Source organism: Bison bison, unplaced genomic scaffold (genome assembly GCF_000754665.1).
Source record: "Bison bison bison isolate TAMUID 2011002044 unplaced genomic scaffold, Bison_UMD1.0 scf7180017864368, whole genome shotgun sequence".
NCBI classification, from domain to species: domain Eukaryota; kingdom Metazoa; phylum Chordata; class Mammalia; order Artiodactyla; family Bovidae; genus Bison; species Bison bison.
Window position 1 is genome coordinate 5,596,442 of NW_011494940.1, and position 23,329 is coordinate 5,619,770.

Consider the following 23,329-nt stretch of genomic DNA (forward strand, 5'->3'; position numbering starts at 1 on the left):
CCTTCTTAAAAAAAAGTGAAAGTGTTAGTTGCTCAGTGGTGTCTACTCTTTGCATAGCCTGCCAAGCTTCTCTGTCCATGGAATTCTCCAGGCAAGAATACTGGAGTGGGTAGCCATTCCCTTCTCCAGGGGATCTTCCCTACCCAGGGATCAAACCCAGGCCTCCTGCACTGAAGGAAGATTCTTTATCACCTGAGCCACCAGGGAAGCCCAGCTCCTTCACACTTATCCTAGAAGGTTAAATTCATCACGTGATATTCAGGATACTCAAGAGTGGGATTTTTTGATGCAAGCTTTGTCTCTCATAACTAATAATCATTTACAGTAATTTTTGGAGCCACATTGGAGCACACTGTTTTCTGAATTCATTATAAGTTTTCATGCCTCCACCATTTGGGCCTTACTGTTTAGTCTATGGGAAACCACCCTCTGTTTTTCTCTTTTCACTCTGCCCTGCCCAACACCACTATCCCCTTAACTAACTGGGCCTTGTAAATTCATCTGTTCTTTAACACTCAATTCAAATTATTTTCCTCTGAAAATCCTCCAATCTGTCTCCACCTCACATCAGAATTGATCCTACTAATCCTCTACATCCACAGCATTTTACATGCGATTCCCTACTATGGCACTTATCTCATGTCAGCTGGGTGTTTGTGTATCTGCTTACCCTCTACGTTAGAGTCTTCATAAGAAAGATAGACTGTCCGATTACCATCAGATGTTCAATAAATATTAGCTGGGTAATGAAATGATTAACTGAACAAATAGTTTCAGCTATAAGATCATTCCAGTGTCCGCTGATTTTAAATGTTTCATAAATGACACCTCAAGTGTTACTGGAATCTCCCTTTAACAACACACTACCTCCTGAGGCCATCTTATGCATTTCTTCTCAGGGAGATATGCAAAGTTAAGGGACAAAATAAGAAAACAAATTCATCAAACAAGAAATAAAAGGAGGGAGGAATAGGAGGAGAATCTAATCCTAATTTTAAACCATCAATCTTTTCAATGACCTTGAAGAAACTATTAGCAGCTTTGAAAAATTGCTCATTTGATAGGCTCTGCACAGAAATAAGTTCTCTGGGTAAAAAAAAAGGGGGGAGGAATAAAAAAACTACTGTAAAATGCCAAAAGGTTTTGATTGTTTTGCAGTGGATTTATTTGGCATTCAAATGTCACGTCTCACTTTGAAAAGTCAGACTACTTGTCGAAATATTACACAGTTCAGTCAGCTCTGTTCACTCAAAAATGCCGTTTGCCTTTTCAATTACAATTGCACCAGAGAGATGGCGCAGACTCAAATAATTTTGTTGAGAGCCACTCATATAAAACATGGCCTAGACATGTTAATTTAGCAGTGCATATGGAACACTGGAAGTTGGCAGACTAAACTTTGAATCAGAGAAAAATTGGATCAGCCAGCCTATCTGATCCTTCATATTACAGAATGCAGAAGATGAAACAATTCAATGATCCATTAAAATTAAGCTGTACTGGTTTTTCTGCAAGTCATATGGGTGTTTCTATTTTTCTTCTTAACATTCATGTGACTATCTTGGTCTTCTCTCCCTTCTCTTATATTAGAGAAAGACTGGAATCCGTCTTGCAGGCTGATTTCTCCGAGTCAACTAGCACTGCACTTCATCAGTGTTTTCCAAAATACATTTCACAGAATGACATTCCCGCTATATGCTCTAATATGAAAAGTTTTCAAGGTTAAAACAGTAAGAGAAAATAGATAGATAGATAGGACAGATATTTGAATATTGAAAATGTCTTCTTGCGAGGGATTGAATTGTCACCCTCTGCATTCACAATACATAGAGTCCTTGGACAGCAACCAGTCAATCCTAAAGGAAATCAGTCCAAATATTCATTGCAAGGGCTGAGGCTGAAGCAGAAGCTCCAATACTTTGTCCACCTGATGTGAAGAGTCAACTCATTGGAAAGACCCTGATGCTGGCACAGATTGACAGCAAGAGAAGAGGGCAACAGAGGATAAGATGGTTGGATCACCAATTCAATGGACATGAACTTGAGCAAACTCCAGGAGATGGTGAGGCACAGAGAAACCTGGTGTGCACTCAGTGGGGTCACTAAGAGTCGGACACAACTTACCGACTAAACAGCAACAGTAATTTTTAAAGGTGGCTTTCCCTCTACAGTTATTTTAAAATGCTCACTGTATCCCCCAAGATGTAAAATACATCCTTGAGCCTATCTTCCCTCCAACAGTGTGCACTTCCCACATTCACACCTTTCTCTTGCTCCTCCCCCTCCACTGGCAATTACTAGTTTGTTCACTATATCTGTGAGTCTGCTTCTTTGTTCACTCATTCTCTAGTTTGTTTTTTTTTAGATTCCTCATGTGATATCATACAATATTTGTCTTTCTCTGATTTATTTCACTATATTCTCTTGCATTCTTACAACCACATTAGGAAATATTGCAGACACAAGCTTACTGTTGACCAGGTTCATTTTCTCTTCCTCTTTCGCCGGCATCTAGTTCTTACAAACCTGTTCTTTGGACTTAGGTGGGATGTGGGCAGAAGCAATACATGCCACTTTCAAGGCTGACTGATAAAAACTGCCCACACGTCATCCCCACACTACTTTTCCTTCTGCAACCACGGAAGAAACTTTGGCTATAAAAGTCCCAAGATAGGAAGTGTGTATGTTCCCAAACCATCTATTGGAGAAGAGCCACCCACTGCTCGGGAATGCCAATGCAAGACTGGGAATGAACAGGAAATAAGCTCCTATTGTGTTAAGCTGTTGAAACTATGTAACCGTGAGCATCATGTTAAGATAGCATTATTATAGCCATTTTCCATATGATGGAACAGAAGATCTAACAGTTCAAACGACTTATCATTAAGTCGTTAAGCGACTGTGCATGCTCAGTTGCTTCAGTCATGTCCAGCTCTTTGCAATCCTATGGACTGTAGCCTGCCAGGCTCCTCTGTCCACAGGATTCTCCAGCAAGAATATTGGAGTGGGTTGCCATGCCCTCCACCGGGGGAATCTTCCAGACCCAGGAATGGAACCTGTGTCTCCTATGTCTTCTGCATTGGCAGGCAGATTCTTTACCACTAGCGCCACCCAGGAAGCCTCAGTGTAGTAGAATTTATCACCAGATCTAATTCTAAATCCTGTGATTTTTCCAGAAGCGTGCTGCCTCACTTCTAAAATTTCTGAGTTCAGGAACATTCCATATGCTTTTCAGACCATTTGCAGGCTTCCCTTAAAAGAAAGAAATTTTCTAAATTCTTTCCAGAAGCATATGCTGACATAAGAGAGGAATCGATGAATGAATGTCTTGGTAAGGACTATCAGAAAAATTGAATTCTGTCCTCATTTTAATCAAATCAATATGAAAATAAGTGCATCTCTTTTTTTTTAATTTTTTTTAAATTTTATTTTATTTTTTAACTTTACAATATTGTATTGGTTTTGCCATATATCAAAATGAATCTGCCACAGGTATACAACTATAACTTTTGTCCATGGAGTTTTAAGATAAAGTAGTTTCACTTTTTGGTGAGTTTTGTTTCCACATTTAATCATCTACTAGGGAAAAAAAAGAAGAATACAAAGATAATTGAACATATTTTTAATGTTATTTCTAGTCTCTCAGCAACTTTGAACTTTTCATAAACATATAGATGTTGAATCTGATCAGTAAAGTATGCAGCCACGTAGGTCATGACTATACTTGTTTATCAAGTCTGCTTTCATGAAAAGAAGAACTCTGGGAAAATATAGAAATGAGCAAAAAGAGTTGTACTTTTAATTAAGCCAATTAAGCTCCCAAACCCATTAAATGAAAGTGTTTCCATATCTATCTTTACAAAAACCCAGAATAGTTCAGTGACAACTTTTCTGTGAGAAAATCACTACAACTTTTTTAAGAAAACTATTTATTTTCTTTGGCATTAATACACCACATGTATTTCTTCCAATAGATTTTAATATACATGTAAAGGTTAATTTTATGTGTCAACTTGGCTGGACCACAGGCTGGAATCAAGATAGCCAGGAGAAATAGCAATAACCTCACATATGCAGATGACACCACCTTTATGGCAGAAAGCGAAGAGGAACTAAAGAGCCTCTTGATAAAGGTAAAAAAGAAGAATGAAAAAGATGTATTAAAACTCAACATTCAAAACACTAAGATCATGACATACAATCCCATCATTTCATGGCAAATAGTTGGGGAAAAATGGAAACAGTGAAAGAATTTATTTTCTTGGGCTCCAAAATCACTGCAGATGGTGACTGCAGCCATGAAATTAAAAGACACTTGCTCCTTGGAAGAAAAGCTATAACCAACCTAGACAGCATATTAAAAAGCAGAGACATTACTTTGCCAACAAAGGTCTATCTAGTCAAAGCTATGGTTTCTCTAGTAGTCATGTACGGATGTGAGAGTTGGACCATAAAGAAGGCTGAGTGTTGAAGAATTCATGCTTTTAAACTGTGGTGTTAGAGAAGATGCTTGAGAGTCCCTTGGACCACAAGGAGGTCCAACCAGTCAATCTAAAAAGAAATCAATGCTGAATATTCATTAGAAGGACTGATTTTGAAGCTGAAGCTCTAATACTTTGGCCACCTGATATGAAAAGCCAACTCATTAGAAAAGACTCTGGTGCTGGGAAAGATTGAAGGCATGAGAAGGGGATGACAGAGGATGAGATGGTGGGATAGCATCACCAACTTGATGGACATGAGTTTGAGCAAACTCCAGGAGATGGTGAAAGACAGGAACACCTCGCACACTGCAGTCCAGGGGGTCACAAAGAGTCAGACACGACTGAGTGACTGAACAAGCTCTCTGGACCACAGCGCCTAGACATTAGGTCAAATATTATTCTGGGTGCTTCCGTGAGGGTGTTTTTGTTGAGATTAAGATTTACATCAGTGGACTTTAAGCAAAGCAGTGTGTGTTAATCCCTCAGTCATGTCCAACTCTGCAAACACGTAGTCTGTAGCCCACTGGACTCCTCTGCCCATGGAATTGTCCAGGCAAGAATACTGGAATGGGTTGCCATTCCCTTCTTCAGGGGATCTTCATAGATTACTCTTCATAATGTGGATGGGCCTCATCCAATCAATTAAAGGCTGAACACAATAAAAGACTGACCTCCCCAAAGCAAGAAGGAATTCTGCCAGGAGAGAGCCTTTGGACTTGAACTCTAGTATATGTTGACTAGTATCCTTATGGCACACCCTGCAGATTTTGGACTTATCAGCCTCCATAATCCAAAAAGCCAATTCCTTAAAATAATCTCATTCTCTCTCTCTCTCTCCCTTCCCCCTTATCTCTCTCTCTCTCTGTCTATTTATTTCTACACACACACACACACACACACATCCTGTTGGTTCTGTTTCTCTGGACTAATATAGTACCATGATTATTACTTAGACTTTTATAGAAGTTAATAAGAACCTAAAATTCAAAAATTATATTTTTTTATATTTTTGAACATTTATTAAGTACTCTTCTGGGAATTATGAATGTCACACCAGCATATACCAGGTAATGAACATATTTTGACATTTTTGAATGAAAACTGACTCTGTCAGATTTATGAGTTGGGTTTTTCACCCCCTAAACTCATATGTTGAGGTCCTAATCCCCAGTATCCCAGTGCCCTTGTTGGGAGCTAAGGTTTTTGCAGATTTAGTTAAGATGAGGTCATTCTTGAGTTGAGTATGTCACTAGTTCAAGATAGCTGGTGTCCTTATAAAAGGGGAAATTTGGGCACAGACATTGACACACACACACAGGGAGAATGTCATATAAAGATGATGGCAGCAGTTGGGGTGGTGCTTCTACAAACTGAGGGGTACCAAAGACTGCCAGCACCCACTAGAAGTTCAGGGTGAGGCATGGGACAGTTTTTTTTTCATAGTGCTCAGAAAGAATGAACCTCCCTAGCACTTTGGTCTCAGACTTCCATGCTTCATAACTTTAAGACAATAAATATCTGTTGTTTAATCTGTCCAAGTCATGATTCTTTGTTACAGCAGACCTAGCAAACTCATATTGATAGATCTGAGAGTGCTGTGCAGAAAGGGAAGAAAAACACTTAGATCACTTAGGAGCTACTCACAATACCCTAATGAAAGGCAGTGAATTCCCACAGTAGGCAAGACTAAAGGAAATGCTGAGAAAAAGACAGAAAGCATTTTTACATTATATTATTGTATTTACATTATATTATTAAATGTAACATTTAAATTGTTACAGTAGGATGAATTAAACATGGAAGGTAAGAGAAAAAGGAGTAAAAAATGATGACAGGACTTCAATCATAGATGACTTGGAAGATGGCAGTGGCATTAATCAAGAGGTGAAAATAAATATGATGAGAAATTTTAGCAAGATGGTGAAATATTTTAGCATTTTGGTGAAATATTATGCCTTTGATTTGTTCCTAAGAACACTTGCACTAGTATGCTTAATGGAGGGAAAAGATAGTTTAGGGGGCTTGACTTTCAACCCAAAATGATACACTTTTTATGTAGGAATCTCAGTAATAAATTCCAATGTAAATATATACAAAAATAGATTATGGTTGTAAGTATATGACTATGAAAACTACACATTTCTAAAGAAATCCTACCAGTGACAACACCCAGCTTTGCTCGAGAGTAATCTATTTTTCCTACAGTTACTAGCTCTATCATTACCACAGTTTTTGCACTAGGTGGTCATTTTAATCATCCATTTTTATAATAAATCACAGATAAACTTATACATAATCATTGTGTTTATTTATAATAGCATCATAGGAAAGTGGAGTAAATGAGAGAAGTTGGATCTAGGAATCTCAGTCAATGAAGATCTCGTTGTCATAAAAGCTAATACAATGCCCTATAGGTAGGGGCCATTCATAAATTTCTAAACACAAGTGGTAGCTTCCTAAAGATACAAAGATGCAGACATTTACCAAAGCTAAGGTCAAATCGCAGAATTCTCCTTTACTGAACTCAGAGGGCAATTGTAGAAGACATCCATATGGGTCTGTACCTCAACACGCCAGTCATTCATTCTTGCTGTTCAATTGGTTATCAGTACATTTCCTTGAGTCCCACAAACTTTCTGACTCCCAGATTCCTTTTTAATGATTAAAACTTTTAAAAAAATTTTATTGGTGTATACTTGATTTGCAATGTTGTGTTACTTTCTGCTGTACAGCAAAATGAATCAGTTATACAAATAGTGTTAGTCACTCGGTCGTACCCGACTCTTTGTGACCCAATGGACTGCAGCCCACCAGGCTCCTCCGTCCTCAGTCCATGAAATTTTCCAGGCAAGAATACTGGAGTGGGTTGCCATTTCCTTCTCCAGGGGATCTTCCCAGCCAGGGATCAAACCCGGGTTTCCTGCACTGCAGGCAGATTCTTTACCAACTGAGCTACCAGGGCATATTCATTTGTTTTTAGATTCTTTTCCCATATAGGTCATTACAGAGTATAGAGTTTCCCATGCTATATAGTTACCTATTTTATATATAGCAGTGTTAAGACGTCAGTCCTAATCTCCCAATTTATCCCTTCTCCCCATTCCCTGCTGGCAACCATAAGATTGTATTCTACACTTGTAATTCTATTTCGGTTCTCTAAATAAGTTCATTTGTACCATTTTTGTTTTTTAATCAGTTTTTGTCAGAGTGTAGTTGTTTTATAGTGTTGCACTAGTTTCTACTGTATGGCAAAGTGAATCAGCTATATGTATACATACATCCCCTCTTTTGTATATTTCCTTCCCATTTAGGTCACCTTAGAGCATTGAGTAGAGTTCCTTGAGCTATACAGTAGGTTCTCATTAGTTATCTATTTTATGCACAGTATCAATAGTGTACATATGTCTATCACAATCTCCCAATTCTTCCCACCCCCCTTTCCTCTTAGTATATATATATTTGTCCTCTATATCTGTGTCTCTACTTCTGCTTTGCAAATAAGATCATCTATATCATTTTTGTAGATTCCACATATATGCATTAATATACAATATTTGTTTTTCTCTTTCTAACTTACCTCATTCTATGTGACAGCCTCTGCAGTCCATGTACCATTTTTAAAGACAAATTATTCCAGAGGTTGGTTATATTTTCAAATTTCATGGTAGTTGTATAATAAATAAAGTGTTAGTTGCTCAGTCATGTCTGACTCTTTGAGACCCCATGGACTCTAGCCTGCCAGGCTTCTCTGTCCATGGAATTCTCCAGACAGGAATACTGGAGTGAGTATTCCCTTCGCCAAGGGACCTTCCTGACCAAGGGATTGAACCTGGGTCGCCTGCATTGCAGGCAGATTCTTTACCGACTGAACCACCAGGGAAGCCCCGACATCATATTTTTTAAAAAGTTTAAAAAAATTTACTTTTTCAGGGAACTCTTGGGATATAGCCCCTTGATAAGCACTTAGGAGCATGTATAGGGAAAAGGCAAAGCACATGGAATCCCTAAGTGGAAGATACAGAGGAAAATGTAAAAGGTCTAGCGATATTACTCTACATAACTAAGCTATGAAATTCATGAGGCAGGAGTCATAACAAGCACCTAGCACAGAAGCTGGAACATTAGAGGTACCCTAATGTTTGTGGAAGGAAGGGAGGGAGGAAAGAAAGGAGGCAGGAATTTGGCTCTGAGAAAAATATGATATTGTCCCAGGGACAATGACCAAGGAGCTTCCTTATGTCTAAAATGTAATGCTAAGTTGTTTTCATCATGAAAGTATAAGCCTCATCTATGTCCCCAGACTTTCAGTAAAGTCTGTTAGATACACAAATGCTTGTGTAAATAGATTTTGTGGCAATCAAGCGAAGGAAATAGTGCTGTAGTGTCTGAATCATTACAGTCTGAAAAGAAACAGAGGCTAGACTAGGAAGAAGATCCATAAAATGAACTAGTTCTTCTAAAGTAAAAGTTCAAACAAGAGATTAGGAAAGAAAACGGGAAGTCACCATCCTCTAACCTCTTCTCTCTCAGATTCCTCAGCGATGATGGAAGTAGCCAGGATTCCCACCAAAAAGGAAAAGGAGATAAAGAAAGTCAATTCCGTGTCAATATCAAGAACAGGATGGCTCAGTAATACCTTGGATGCACATGTTTTATTCCTGAAATAGAGACATAAGATGCCATCATTATCTTTGTTTCATGGATAAGCGAATGTTTAGGAAGCTTAACAAGCCTCCAGCCAAGGGACAGAAACCAAGATCTGAACCAAAGCGCCCCAAACTGCTTCCCCACAGCTATAGACCATTACATATAAGATGCATTTCTGGGTCCCAGACCAAGAACAGAAAGAAACCATCACTCCTCTATCTTTTAAAACTGTCCTCAAAGACAAACTCTGAAACTTTACAATTTATTATGAAATAAAGCAAAGAATGGAGAGAACTTTCAAAGTTGAAGTACAACTATAATAGCTCTGATAGTGAAATAGAGGATTCCCCAAACAGAAATAAAAGCAAGGAAATAGTTTGGTAAGATAGCTACAGCATCCTTGGGTGTTTGCACCATCACAATAAAGAGCCCAAGCAAAAGTGGACTCATCTCAGCCTATAAACTCTGTTATTACATATTACTACTACATGAATCTTATATATTAAAAATGATTGGCCATCTAAATAAAAAGAGAGAAAAGATCTTTCTGTTCTTCATTTTTATTGAAACCTATAAAGCTAAAGAATAAAACATGAACAAAAGAATCACTAATAATGTGTAAACCTCTGAAAAACTTCCTATTTTCCAAATCATATGTGAAGTGACTGAAATAAACAAATGTTAGAGTTATACAAACAACAGCTTTGAAGGGGCAGCCTAGGGTTCCCCAGTGATTTATACCATAGCACAAACCAGAGAATTTCTGAAAACCAGGGTATTATTTTTAAAAAGAAGAAGCATGAAAGCTATGTCTTGCTTTAATGAGATATTACTGCGAGTCATACTTATTAACATTTGACTAGAGGAAACCTTTATTCTACGAGGAAAGTCAGTAATAGAAAGAAATAAACATTTTCTCTCCAGAAATTATCCATACATTTTGCCTCTCTGAAAAGCCATTAGTGAAATAGGAAACCCATTTTGTGCTGACAGAAGAGATGGATGGTCAGATACTCCGTGAGGCACTAAGTACCGCTGTTATAAGAAAAGGTACCCAACGCCCCTGGCATGTGCACCTCCTCTGTCTCTATTTTCTGTAAAAAGAAAAAAAAATCTTCCTCTTCTGATTCTCCTTGATCAACTCTGAAAGGGAAATATAGAGGTGTGTTTCTGGACATAAGAGAGAGTGAAGACACAAGGAGACCACCTGCCAGTCAGTTCTCACTTTCCAAAAAAAAAGCAGAAGGAATTAGCATGTCAGTCACCAGTCCAGATGGCTTGTTTTATCTGTATGGGAGCTCCAGTGGAAAGCAAGCACAAAACAAGGCCCTACATATTAAAATGAGCTTCCCAGGTGGTTCAGTGGTAAAGAATCTAAGAATCTGCCTGCCAATGCAGGAGACATAGGAGATACATGTTTGATCCCCGAGTCAGGAAGATCCCCTGGAGGAGAATATGGCAACCTTCTCCAATATTCATGTCTGGAGAATCTCATGGACAGAGGAGCCTGGTGAGCTACACAGTCCATGGGGTCACAAAGAGTCAGACACAACTAGGCACATGAGCACAAGATATTAGAATAAACCAACATGTGTTTGAAATTTGTTTTTAAGTCTCTTCTGTCCTGATTTACTAAAACATGGAACTTTACCCAGAGCATGTTTGGGGGTCTACCAATACATAGCGATAAGTGAGGGAAATAGAAAACTACAGTCACCTTTTTGATGTTTTGACTCTCAGGACCTAGACACTGACTTTTCATCCTTTCTCCTTCTCCCTACATCTCATCTGATCATGGAGGGATCCTTTGCAAAGTTTTCCACTGTTGTCCTGTATTGAAGGAAGACTTGGAAACTTTAATCGACTCCCTTCACTGTACAAGTCCCCAAACTACCTGCTTTCCTAGGTAACTTCTCTTTGTCCTGCATGGAAATTATTCTGAAAGCCCATAAATAGCTAGGGGGAAGTATAGAGGATTAATCACTCAACTTGACTACATGTGTCAAGACTCTCTAACCAAGTATGGTTTTTCCAGTAGTCAAGTATGGATGTGAGAATTGGACCATAAAGAAGGCTGAGTGTGGAAGAATTGACGCTTTTGAACTGTGGTGTTGGAGAAGACTCTTGAGAGTCCCTTGAACTGCAAGGAGATCAAACCACTCCATCCTAAAGGAAATCAATCCTGAATATTCATTGAAAGGACTGATGCTGAAGCTGAAGCTCCTATACTTTGGCCACCTGATATGATGAGCTGACTCACTGGAAAAGACCCTGATGCTGGGAAAGATTGAAGGCAGGAAGAGAAGGGGACGACAGAGGATGAGATGGTTGGATCACATCATCAACTTGATGGACATGAGTTTGAGCAAGCTCTGGGAGATGGTGAAATACAGCGAGGCCTGGAATGTTGCAGTCCATGGGTTACAAAGTGTCAAACATGACTGAGTGACTAAACAACAACAACCAGGTAAAACATAAGATAATCCCTTGCTGTCCATTCTCTCTGTCTGCATCTCTATTCCTGATCTGCAAACAGGTGCCATCTTTCTAGAGTTCATACATATACATTAATATACAGTATTTGTTTTTCTGTTTCTGACTTACTTCATCATGTATAACAGACCCTAGGTCCATCTGTGGAGGGTGAGATGAATTGGGAGAGTAGCTTTGGCATATACACACTACCAGATGTAAAGTAGATAGCTAGTGGAAAGCTTCTATATAACACAGGGTGCTCACCTCGGTGGTCTGTGATCACCTAGAGGTGTGGGATGGCAGAGGTGTGAGGAGGCTGAGGAGGGAGGAGGTACATGTGTACTCATAGCTCATGTACGTCATTGTACAGAAGAAACTAACAACACTGTAAAGCAATTATACTCAACTTTTTAAGTTAAAAACAAAAGATAATCCCTTGCTTGTCATGAAACACATGACTGAACCCATGCTCCAGGCTCAGAAAAGAAACCTGGACCCTGATCAGCAAAGGATGATTCATAGATAGTAAAAATTCTTGCAAATAAAGAACTCAACTGAGACATACATTTGCAATGCCAAGTAATGAGGTTTTATTGAGAAACACAGAGCGAGACAAGTTCCCTTTTCCAAGGCACAAAAGCAGAAGCCAAAAGACAAAGCAGCAAGGTCAAAACATGCCAAAACCCTTGGAGACTGGGGCGTGAGTGGTACATTTCTGGAAACATCCACAGGTATACATGCCACCAGTCATCAAACCCTTAAAATAAGATTGGTGCTGGTCAAATCTTGGATTGCCCCCAAAGGCGGCTTATTCAGGGCTGGCAGCCAGCAATCAGGCAGTTAGAACAGGGGTCAGCAATGAAGTTACTCAGGCAGCATGTCGGAAGATCCTGGAAACACAGCTGGCAGGTCATGGAATCTTGATTCACTCATGGGCTTCTGAACACTTAGCAAATTCTTCTGCAGCTGGACACGCAGGACTGCTGGTACGTCCTGGAGACCCCGCAGGCAGGTTGGCAGATGGTGGAGACTCCTCCCACCGGTTGGCAGACAGTGGAGATGCTTCTCACTGGCTTGCATACAGTAGAGATGCCACTCAGAGGCTGACAGCCACTGGAGACAAAGGTGACTGGCCGGCTGCAGGTAGTCGAATAGGGACTGGAGACACAGGTGGTTTGCCGAGAGGTCACCTGGACAGGGTTGGAGACACAAGGAGCTGGCTGGTAGCAAGTTGACTGGCAAACAGTGGGCTCACAGCACGTCTCCTGACAGTGGTCCAGGAGCCAGGAGCCCGTTTGGAAGGAGCTGGGCAAATAGATGCCGCTCAGGCAGTCGGCATCCGGGGTAGAAACTGTGGCCACTGGGACAGTGTATTCTCCTCCAATTCTCCTAGAAGAGCAGGTCCTTGTGGAGCAGTTGTAGGACATGGTGCTGGTTGAGAGATGCAGGTAAATCACTGAGGCTGGTTCTTGAACTGTGAATGCCACTTCAGGCTTCTGAGCTTTTATATATTCTTTCTGGTGGGTGGGGCTCCCACCCTGACCTTCCTGGCTTCTTTGGCTCACACCAGCTTGCCTTAGAACCTTCTGTGAATTTCCAGGTTAATTGTCTCTTGAGAAGCCTTCATCCTCATAAAGAAAGTTTAGTAGTTTGGTAACTAAGTCAAAAGGCTTCTGGACTGTATTTAGTTCCAGGATTAAGGAGGTGAGTTGACAGCTTCAAAGCTATTGGTCATCCCAGCCCACAATTCATCCCTCATTCATCTTGCGTGGATACAATGAGTGTCCCTCTGATGGTAACACCAAACATACCACCATCCCACACTCTCTCCCTTCTAACCAGGACTCATTACACACCCACACCCTGTTTGGATTGTTGTTGGTACTTAATATGCTTAATTTAATTAGTCACCCTTCCATAGCTAACGGGGCTTCTACAAGGAATTTTGTTGAATATGCTTCAAGATGATAATGACAACACTTAGGAAAAAGGACACAAAGATATATCCAGAGTACAAACTGGCTTGGAAAATCAATTAGGTGATCAGAGCAAGATGCCCCCAGGAAGCTCAGAGGGCAATGGGACTCACCCTTTATGTCCAAGCAGCTAAGCAACTTGGAACAGAAGCTAATTAAGTGGGACTGCATTTGTAGCCAAGTTTCTTTCTCAATAAATTGAATGAGCTTTATTCCCAAAATGTTTAATCTTATAACAATGGATAAGAGCAACTCATATGAATCATCAATATGTCAGTGGAAAACGTTTAGTTAATTTATTAAATTATTATAATGTTCATTTGAAAGGCCATGGTATCTTTCTTTCAAGGTGCTCAATATATTCAAAAGACATTTATTTTCACACAAAAACTTATAGATAGGATGCACTTTTATCACAGACAAATCAAAGGCTCTTCAGGGTCACTGTCTCCGTGAAGGATAAATGGAGGAGTGGAGCAAATGGCCCTTAATCAATATTTGGTGATGAATGGATGTGTGAACAGTGGGCTGTAATATTTAATTATTCTTTTCATTCTTGGGGAAACCATAGAAAGATATCATCTCCATGATTTCACTTTGCTACAATGGATTCAGTTCTCAATGCCAAAATGACTGAGCCTTGTGATCCATCTGTAGAAAACGATTTCAACTCTGGAAAAATAAGTCACTTCAGCACAGCTTAAATGGTTGGTGATATTTCTACATCAAAACAGCTGTAAGAGCTGACTCATTTTGTAAACTGGCTTACATGGGGTAGGAAAGAATGACAAAGATGAATTTACATATATTTGAGGGCTACAGTAGGCTACGTTTTAAACATGCACAAAGCAAACAGCTTTATGTTAGATGTCACCAGAAGTCCTTTTGCTGAATGCTTTATTCATCTCTATTCATCCCCCTGAAGCCATGTTGGGAGCTCCCCACGGCTCTAATTTGGAGGCTAATAATACACCCCAACTAAACAATGCTGTGCTGTGGGACGTATTATAATTCCCAGGGATCACACTGTGTCTCCCTCAGTGGCTCACAACATGTACTCGGGTATGGGGAGAAATTAAAGAGATAACTACTTTCCACAAGGTTAGGACTTTGCTCTTCCCACCATGGGGAATGTCCCAGTTGGTGTTTGAAGGTCAAGTTCTTGGCCACAGGAGCTGGCTTGCTTCTTTGAAAATGGATGTGTAGTTTACAGGCTTCTACCAGCCATGGATACACAGACAGCTATGGAGAAGTACTTCATTGTGTAAATTAATCAAGTGACCACGTGAAAATGTGAAGTTAGTGGTAAAGTGACACAAGAGAAGTTTCCAGTACCTGTTGCCACATTTCTGGAAGAGAACTTGTATAAATTGCTGCTCTGTCTTGATTCCTCTTTTCCATTAAAAGTTAAAAATTGTAATTTAAGAAATATTCTAGAAAATATCTTCCTTCAGCTTCAGAAGGAAAGGAAATGAACACTTTTGAGGCTCTTCCAGGAATTAAGTTAGAGATTTCACACACACCATCAAAGAACAGAGTGCATCCAGCAACCCTAAGGGCTAGGTATGATGTCACATAAAGAAGCTGAAGTTCAGGGAGGTTTAATGACTAACCTAAGTCACACAGTTTATACTTGGCTAAGCTGAGAGGTGAATAAAACAGAGCCATGTGTTGTGAACCTATGCTGGGAATATTCAAACATGGTGAGATGCCTTCATTAAAGTTCAAGCAAAAATTTATTTGAAAAATCAAGTAATCAATGTTCTATTGATGACACCACAAAGACTATAGTCTTTATGTCTATTCCAGTTCCATTAATTAACAACAACAAAAATAAATAAAATTTTAAATAGTGAGTTACAAGCACTGGTGTCTTTAAACTTCATGAGGGTTTTTTCATTGTATATAATTCTGACAATTTTACTTCATTAGAATTGTCAGGGGAATGTGTAATTTCCTCGGTTCTGTCTCATCACAACAAAAACTTGAAGCAACAGACGTTAAGGCCCTTGGCGTGTCACAGCTCTCAGATAGATCAGTGTTACAGCTCAGTATTATTTAGAAAATAAAGGAAAATACATCCTTGAGGCGTAAGGGCATGCCAAACCAAAAGATGCAAAGATTAGTTCTTTGTCAGTTGCTTCATTTGCTATTATTTTCTCCCATTCTGAAGGCTGTCTTTTCACCTTGCTTAGAGTTTCCTTTGTTGTGCAGAAGCTTTTAATTTTATTTAGGTCCCATTTGTTTAGTTTTGCTTTTATTTCCAATATTGTGGGAGGTGGGTCATAGAGGATCCTGCTGTGATGTATGTCAGAGAGTGTTTTGCCTATGTTCTCCTCTAGGAGTTTTGTAGTTTCTGGTCTTACATTTAGATCTTTAATCCATTCTGAGTTTATTTTGGTGTATGGTGTTAGAAAATGTTCTAGTTTCATTCTTTTATGAGTGGTTGACCAGTTTTCCCAGCACCACTTGTTAAAGAGATTGTCTTTTCTCCATTGTATATTCTTGCCTCCTTTGTCAAAGATAAAGTGTCCATAGGTGTGTGGATTTATCTCTGGGCTTTCTATTTTGTTCCATTGATCCATATTTCAAAAATATACAAGCAACTCCTGCAGCTCAATTCCAGAAAAATAAATGACCCAATCAAAAAATGGGCCAAAGAACTAAAAAAACATTTCTCCAAAGAAGACATACAGATGGCTAACAAACACATGAAAAGATGCTCAACATCACTCATTATCAGAGAAATGCAAATCAAAATCACAATGAGGTACCATTTCACGCCAGTCAGAATCTGTGATCCAAAAGTCTACAAATAATAAATGCTGGAGAGGGTGTGGAGAAAAGGGAACCCTCTTACACTGTTGGTGGGAATGCAAACTAGTACAGCCACTATGGAGAACAGTGTGGAGATTCCTTAAAAAACTGGAAATAGAACTGCCTTATGACCCAGCAGTCCCACCGCTGGGCATACACACCGAGGAAACCAGAATTGAAAGAGACACATGTACCCCAATGTTCATTGGAGCACTGATTATAATAGCCAGAACATGGAAGCAACCTAGATATCCATCAGCAGATGAATGGGTAAGAAAGCAGTGGTACATATACACAATGGAGTATTACTCAGCCATTAAAAAGAATACATTTGAATCAGTTCTAATGAGGTGGATGAAACTGGAGCCTATTATACAGAGTGAAGTAAGCCAGAAAGAAAAACACCAATACAGTATATTAACACATATATATGGAATTTAGAAAGATGGTAAAGATAACCCTGTATGTGAGACAGCAAAAGAGACACAGATGTATAGAACAGTCTTTTGGACTCTGTGGGAGAGGGAGAGGGTGGGATGATTAGGGAGAATGGCATTGAAACATATATATCATATAGGAAATGAACCGCCAGTCCAGTTTCAATGCAGGATACAGGATGCTTGGTGCTGGTGCACTGGGATGACCCAGAGGGATGGTTCGGGGAAGGAGGTGGGAGGGGGATTCAGGATAGGGAAAACGTGTACACCCATGGCGGATTCATGTTGATATACGGCAAAACCAATACAATATTGTAAAGTAATTACCTCCAATTAAAATAAATAAATTTAAATTAAAAAAAAAAGACAAAAAAAAAAAAAAGATTCAAAGAGAAGAAAGACAGAGACAGAGAGCCCAGGACCTTCGGCTCCTCTTTTTATATCTTTTCTCCTCCCCCTGGGCCTGTCCTATGTAAATTGGGCCAGCCAGGAGTGCTGTTTGTTCTACCTGAGATCCTCACTCCAGTCCTTGGACCTTCCTTTGTTCTATTTTCGTGGGCTTTTCCCTTCCTTGTCTTTTAGCCACTGCCATTCTGGACTCCTTTTTCCTATTCCAACTACCTAACAGAATAAAGTGCAAGATCACTACAAACGAAGCAGGAAGAGACAGAAAGCCTTTAATAGCTTGCAGCTACAATTTGAAATTGAAATTATTTTTAATGGTGATGTGTACAACTAATTATTAGAGAAGAACAGAGAAGTGAATTGATTTTTCAAATGTAGGTGTCATAACTCTTCTGAGAAAACAGGATTCACAAACTCTGCAGGAAGAGGTACCCCTTCCAGGGCCCAAAACTGGGCTCTTGTCTAACACTAGGAAATGAAATGTCCAAGGAGACGTATCTGCTGACAAAGCAAGAGATTTTCTTGGGCTAAGGGCAACCAGGTGGAGAGCAGTAGGGTAAGGGAACCCAAGAGAACTGCTCTGCCGAGTGGTTCCCAGTCTCAGGTTTTATGGTCATGGGACTAGTTTCCAGGTTGTCTTTGGCCAATCATTCTAATTCAGAGTCTTTCCTGGTGGTGCACGCATCACTCAGCCAAGATGGATTCTAGCGAGAGGGATTCTTGGAAGTGGATGGACACTTGGTGTCTCCTTTTGACCTTTCCCGAACTCTTCCGGTTGGTGTTGGCTTATTGGTTCCATATTCCTTACCAGGATCTCCTGTCATAAAACAACTCGTGCAAATGGTTACTAAAAGGCCTGGCCAGGGTGGGCAGTTTCAGTCAGTGTGCTTCCCCTAACAAAATCACTCTAAGATGATGTTTTAGAGTTTTCTTCCTGTCAAAAAGTAAGCAAAACCAAGAGACTCTTTAAATAATTAAATCTAAAGGCATTCATCAATGGACTGCTTTCTACTCAATATTTAGCACCGGCGAAATGGCAAGTTCTCTGAAAAACAGCAAAGGCTAGTGTCACAATATCCTACGGAAAAATTCCAAAGACAGAGGAGCCTGGGGGGCTAAAATCCGTGGATCGCAAAGAGTTGGACATGACAGCGACTGACCGCGCACACACACACACACACACACACACACACACACACACACACACGGAGTTAGAATTGCTGCTTAATACTCTTGTACATTCAATACGTAAATGCCAGCATCTAGATTCTTCATTTGAATTGAATGTAAGATGCAAAAGTAAAGAAACATGCACATCAAGGAAAGATGTTTTTGCAAATTCACATCTCACCTACGTTCTAAGTTGTTTGCCATTATCTGAAATTGTTTAGGGTGTACCAAGTTACATTCAGCATACCCATTATCAAGCTAATGAGATTCTGTTATAGAGTGTATTTTCCCCCCTTTTCCTTTTCTTCCCTTTCCCTTCCTTAAATGTGAAGGAAAATGTTCAGAGCTTCTAAACAAAAATGAGAAATTTTTGGCTTAGACCAGTGTTTAGTGCCAAATTTACAATGGAATTCAAATCCACATAGTAAGGATTTTATTCATAGCAGCTATCCTAATAGAGGAATCTTTCACTTTGCTTCTATTCAACTAGCTTAAAATCTGTTTCAAACAGCTATGTTCCTTGATTAAAACAATGCTAAAATTTACAAAAAGGAAAAAGAAAAAGGCACTGACAGCAATCTAAGTCTACAGTGTTGCTAAGTGAAATCAGTAAATCAGTAAATTTCATTGGAATGTAAGAAAAAAATTCGCGTCCAACAGCTATCACGACGTAGTTATATGCAATATCAAACTTCAACTCAGTGAAAAGGTTTGTGAAGATTATTCCTGTGTCTGCAGGGTGTGAAGTGAGAGGAGTATATGATGAGAGCAGATGAGAGGAGATTAAAGTACTGCTACCCATTATCTACATCCTTGATGGGTAATTTGCTCTCGTTTGTATAGAACAATCTAAGCCTTATACAATAATTATCACAGACTGGAAATGAGCAATTCTTTCACTCAAAACTGAATCACAGCAATCACTGACAAGGCCAAGTGTTTGAGAGTAAAAAGAATTAAGCATGTGTAGGAGGCTGAAGGTTTGAAATGCAAGAAAGATATTTTTTATTACAAAATTGGTGATAATGTTTATCAATGCAGGTTCAAAAAAAAATCACCTACTCTCATCAAATGGAGCAATAGTAAACTTGCTGAAAAATTAATAAACATAAAATTAGAATTTGTCATCCTGCACTTTTCCAGGATGCTCGCACTCTCAAATGAAAGCTATTCATTATCTTTTAAAAAGCATAAAAAGGGAATTGAAAATTTTTAAAGACAGAACATAATGGCTGCTTTAAAAATGAAATACGTCTTGGCTGAATTGTTCTGCCATTTTTTCCCAACTTCACACAGACCTCCAGGTTGAATCTCCAGAATTCTTATTAATAAAGACATTATAAACCCCCCAAAGGCTAAGTGATTTGCACCGAAACTGAACTGAAATTCATTCTCCCAAACTCTTTTCAAAAAGCGTCAATCATACAAAGGTTTGAATCTTTGGGGCTGGAGGGAAATGTAAGGCAGAAAGCAGAAAAGTGAAAGAAGCAGGCAAAGACCAGCAAAATAGTTGCTGCTTTTAGAACTTGAAAATAGCAATCACCAGCAACAAGATTTGTCGAAAAATAAATCCTCAGAGGATAATGTAAGGTTGAAAAATCCAAAGTTGAACTGCCATTCTCTTTATTCATGCCTGTTTTCAAAATCATGTATTTTTTCATGAGTGCCTTTATTGGGGATCAGAATCAGGATGCTCTCAATAAAAGTAAGTAGATTCCCAAGTTTGGAGACCAAACAAACTCTCTTGCAGGATATCACATGTATAGCTAGTATGTGTTCCAGTTCCAGTCTTTCAAGTAACAAGAGGTGAACCCGCCTTTGGCCAGACGTGAGTAATGTTTATGTATAGGGCCAGAGAGAAGGCCCAAAGTCACACAATTGTATTATCCTTCCCTGATACAGAATTATTCAGGGTCTACTTGGTACCCAGGAGGATAAAGATGTTATTAATAGGAGCTATGTGAGAGAAAGAAGTATAAGGTAAGTCTTGTCTTTAGCATCACCTAGCTGACCTGTGCTGATGCCCTTTCAATGCAACTCTTCTTGGTCTGATCTGTCTATCCAGGGGAATTAGGAATGTAGCCTTAGACCAATACTAGCTCATGTTAGTAATTAGACTATCAGAACTGGATCTTGAAGACCTCTAGTCTAACTCTGTCATCTGATGGATGAGTAATTAAGTGTCAGAGAAGGAGAATCATGGTCAAATATATCAGACAGATTTGTGAACTAGTTCCAACCTGTGTCATCCCATCTCTTACTGCATCCTCTTTGCACACGCTTGAGCCAGCTTCACGGTGGTGCACCCAGACACTGCTGTCTTCGTTTTAGAGCCACTCCCCTACTTCTTGCTTCCCATCCTAAGTCTTCTCTGATGCCACAGCAAGAGAAGTCTATGCTAACTGACTCTGCACGCCCACCACCCACAAATGGGGTCTCCCTTGAGCAATAGGAAATGCAGATGAATGAGCGAGTGTTTCCACCTTTCATCCTCCAGGTAGACAGCTCTGAAACTATTTCAGAAAAACCCTCAAAATCATGCACGAGTTGCTTGTGATGGTGGCTGATCAATAACAGTTCCTGTGATAGTTCCTGCTCCTCTCACTCCCCGTTTGCTGCCTTCCCTGAAATAAAACTCCCAAACTAACTGTCTCAAACTCTGCTTCCAGAGATCTCAGATTATGACACCAGATTCCAAACACTTTCTATTTATATAAGAAAAGTAACTGGTTTGAGGATTCTCTGATGGTCCAGTTGTTAGGACTCCATGCTTTCACTGCCAGCCTGTGAACTGAGATCCTACAAGCCAACCGGTGCAACTAAAAAATAAAAATAACTGGTCCTTCTAATCACTGGCTCGGAGCCCCACAAGGTACATCCATGTCTCTGTTCATACAAGCCTAAGAAATATCTTATACACAAACTGAGCATCAAACAATTAACATTTACATTTCTAGAGTTCTTTTTGGAAATACCAAATGAAACACTGCAAAAGTCCTTAATCACAGCTAGAATATGAGTAGATTTTTAATTTCTCCCAAGTAATGTCAATCACTGCAGCCTGGTAGGCTGCTGTCCATGCAGTCGCAAAGAGTCAGACACAACTTAGGAACTGAACAGCGACAAAGTCAATTATATTGTGTCATTTTCTTAACATAGGCTAGTCCCTAGGAGTTGACACCCCAAACACTAAAACTGAAAGATCTAATTGTCTCTTTGATGGCACAGTTCTTTTCCAAGATGAAGGAAATTTTTCCCAAAATGAGATATATGCTAATTATGCAATGGGAGATAATTTTAGATAGGAATTGGACACTTTTTAACCTCAAAACATATGCATTTGCTTTTAAGCATATTAATACAGTGTGGCTAAGCTATAAAAGCCATTAATTCATGGATATCATTACATAGAATGAGGTTTAACCAACTTTTTTTAATTTAAAAGGTAAATTAATAGAAATTTAAAAGTTAGTTGAATAATAATGAATATAATAGGAAAACATAGCTAAAATTTTCAGGATAGAAATCATGGTACTATTTTAACAGATACTTAAATGATTTCATAGTTTAATAAGATAGTTTAATAGATATCTAAATAATAAGCATTATAAGTGCTTTAAAAATGTATTTAAACGTGTAACTCATTTTCATTCTGAGAATGTTACCACCTAACTACACCTCACTTAAACATACATACAAAATCCAGAAGCCCTACTCTTTTCTGCTTGTCAATTACTTTGGAAAAAATTACCCCAAAATTTAATGAACAAAAGTGAAAATGAAAGTGTCAGTAGCTCATTCCTGTCCCACTCTTTGTAAACCCATGGCCCATAACCCACAAAGCTCCATGTCTTTGGGATTCTCCAAGCAAGAACAAAGGAATGGGTAGTCATTCCCTTCTCCAGGGGATCTTTCTAAGTTCAGTTCAGTTCAGTTGCTCTGCTGCTGCTGCTGCTGCTAAGTTGCTTCAGTTGTGTCCAACTCTTTGTGATCCCATGGACTGCAGGAAGCCAGCTCCCAGAGTTTACCAACTCCCAGAGTTTACTAAAACTCATGTTCATTGACTCAGTGATGCCATCCAACCATCTCATCATCTGTCATCCCCTTCTCCTTTCACCTTCAATCTTTCCCAGCATCAGGGTCTTTACAATGAGTCAGCTCTTCACATCAGATGGCCAAAGTATTGGAGATTCAGCTTCAACATCAGTCTTTCTAATGCATATTCAGGACTGATTTCCTTTAGGATGGACTGGTTGGATCTCCTTTCAGTCCAAGGGACTCTACAGAATCTTCTCCAAACCACAGTTCAAAAGCATCAATTCTTCAGCACTCAGCTGTCTTTATAGTACAACACTCACATCCATACAACTACTGGAAAAATCATAGCTTTGACGAGACAGACCTTTGATGGTAGAGCTGGTTTTAGAAAAGGCAGAGGAACCAGAGATCAAATTGCCAACATCAGCAGGGAGTTGATGCAAGGGAGTTCCACAAAAACATCTATTTCTGCCTTACTGACTATGTCAAAGACTTTGACTGTGTGGATCACAATAAACTGTGGAAAATTCTTTAGGAGATGGGAATACCAGACCACCTGACCTGCCTCCTGAGAAATCTGCATGCAGGTCAGGAAGCAACAGTTAGAACTGGACATGGAACAACAGACTGGTTCCAAATAGGAAAAGCAGTACGTTAAGGCTGTATATTGTCACCCTGCTTATTTAACTTACATGCAGATTATATCATGAGAAACACTGGGCTAGAAGAAGCACAAGCTGAAATCAAGATTGCTGGGAGAAATATCAATAACCTCAGATATGCAGATGACACCACCCTTATGTCAGAAAGTGAAGAAGAACTAAAGAGCCTCTTGATGAAAGTGGAAGAGGGGAGTGAAAAAGTTGGCTTAAAGCTCAAC

The 23,329-nt window shown here is 39.4% G+C and overlaps 1 protein-coding gene across 1 annotated transcript; it reads right to left on the minus strand.

The window, feature by feature from the left end:
* Positions 1-12,172: 12,172 nt before the first annotated feature.
* Positions 12,173-13,148, minus strand: LOC105000128 (keratin-associated protein 11-1). The gene has a single exon (XM_010855840.1). The coding sequence runs from the start codon at positions 13,031-13,033 to the stop codon at positions 12,554-12,556; it is 480 nt and encodes a 159-aa protein (XP_010854142.1). The 5' UTR covers positions 13,034-13,148; the 3' UTR covers positions 12,173-12,553.
* Positions 13,149-23,329: the final 10,181 nt, after the last annotated feature.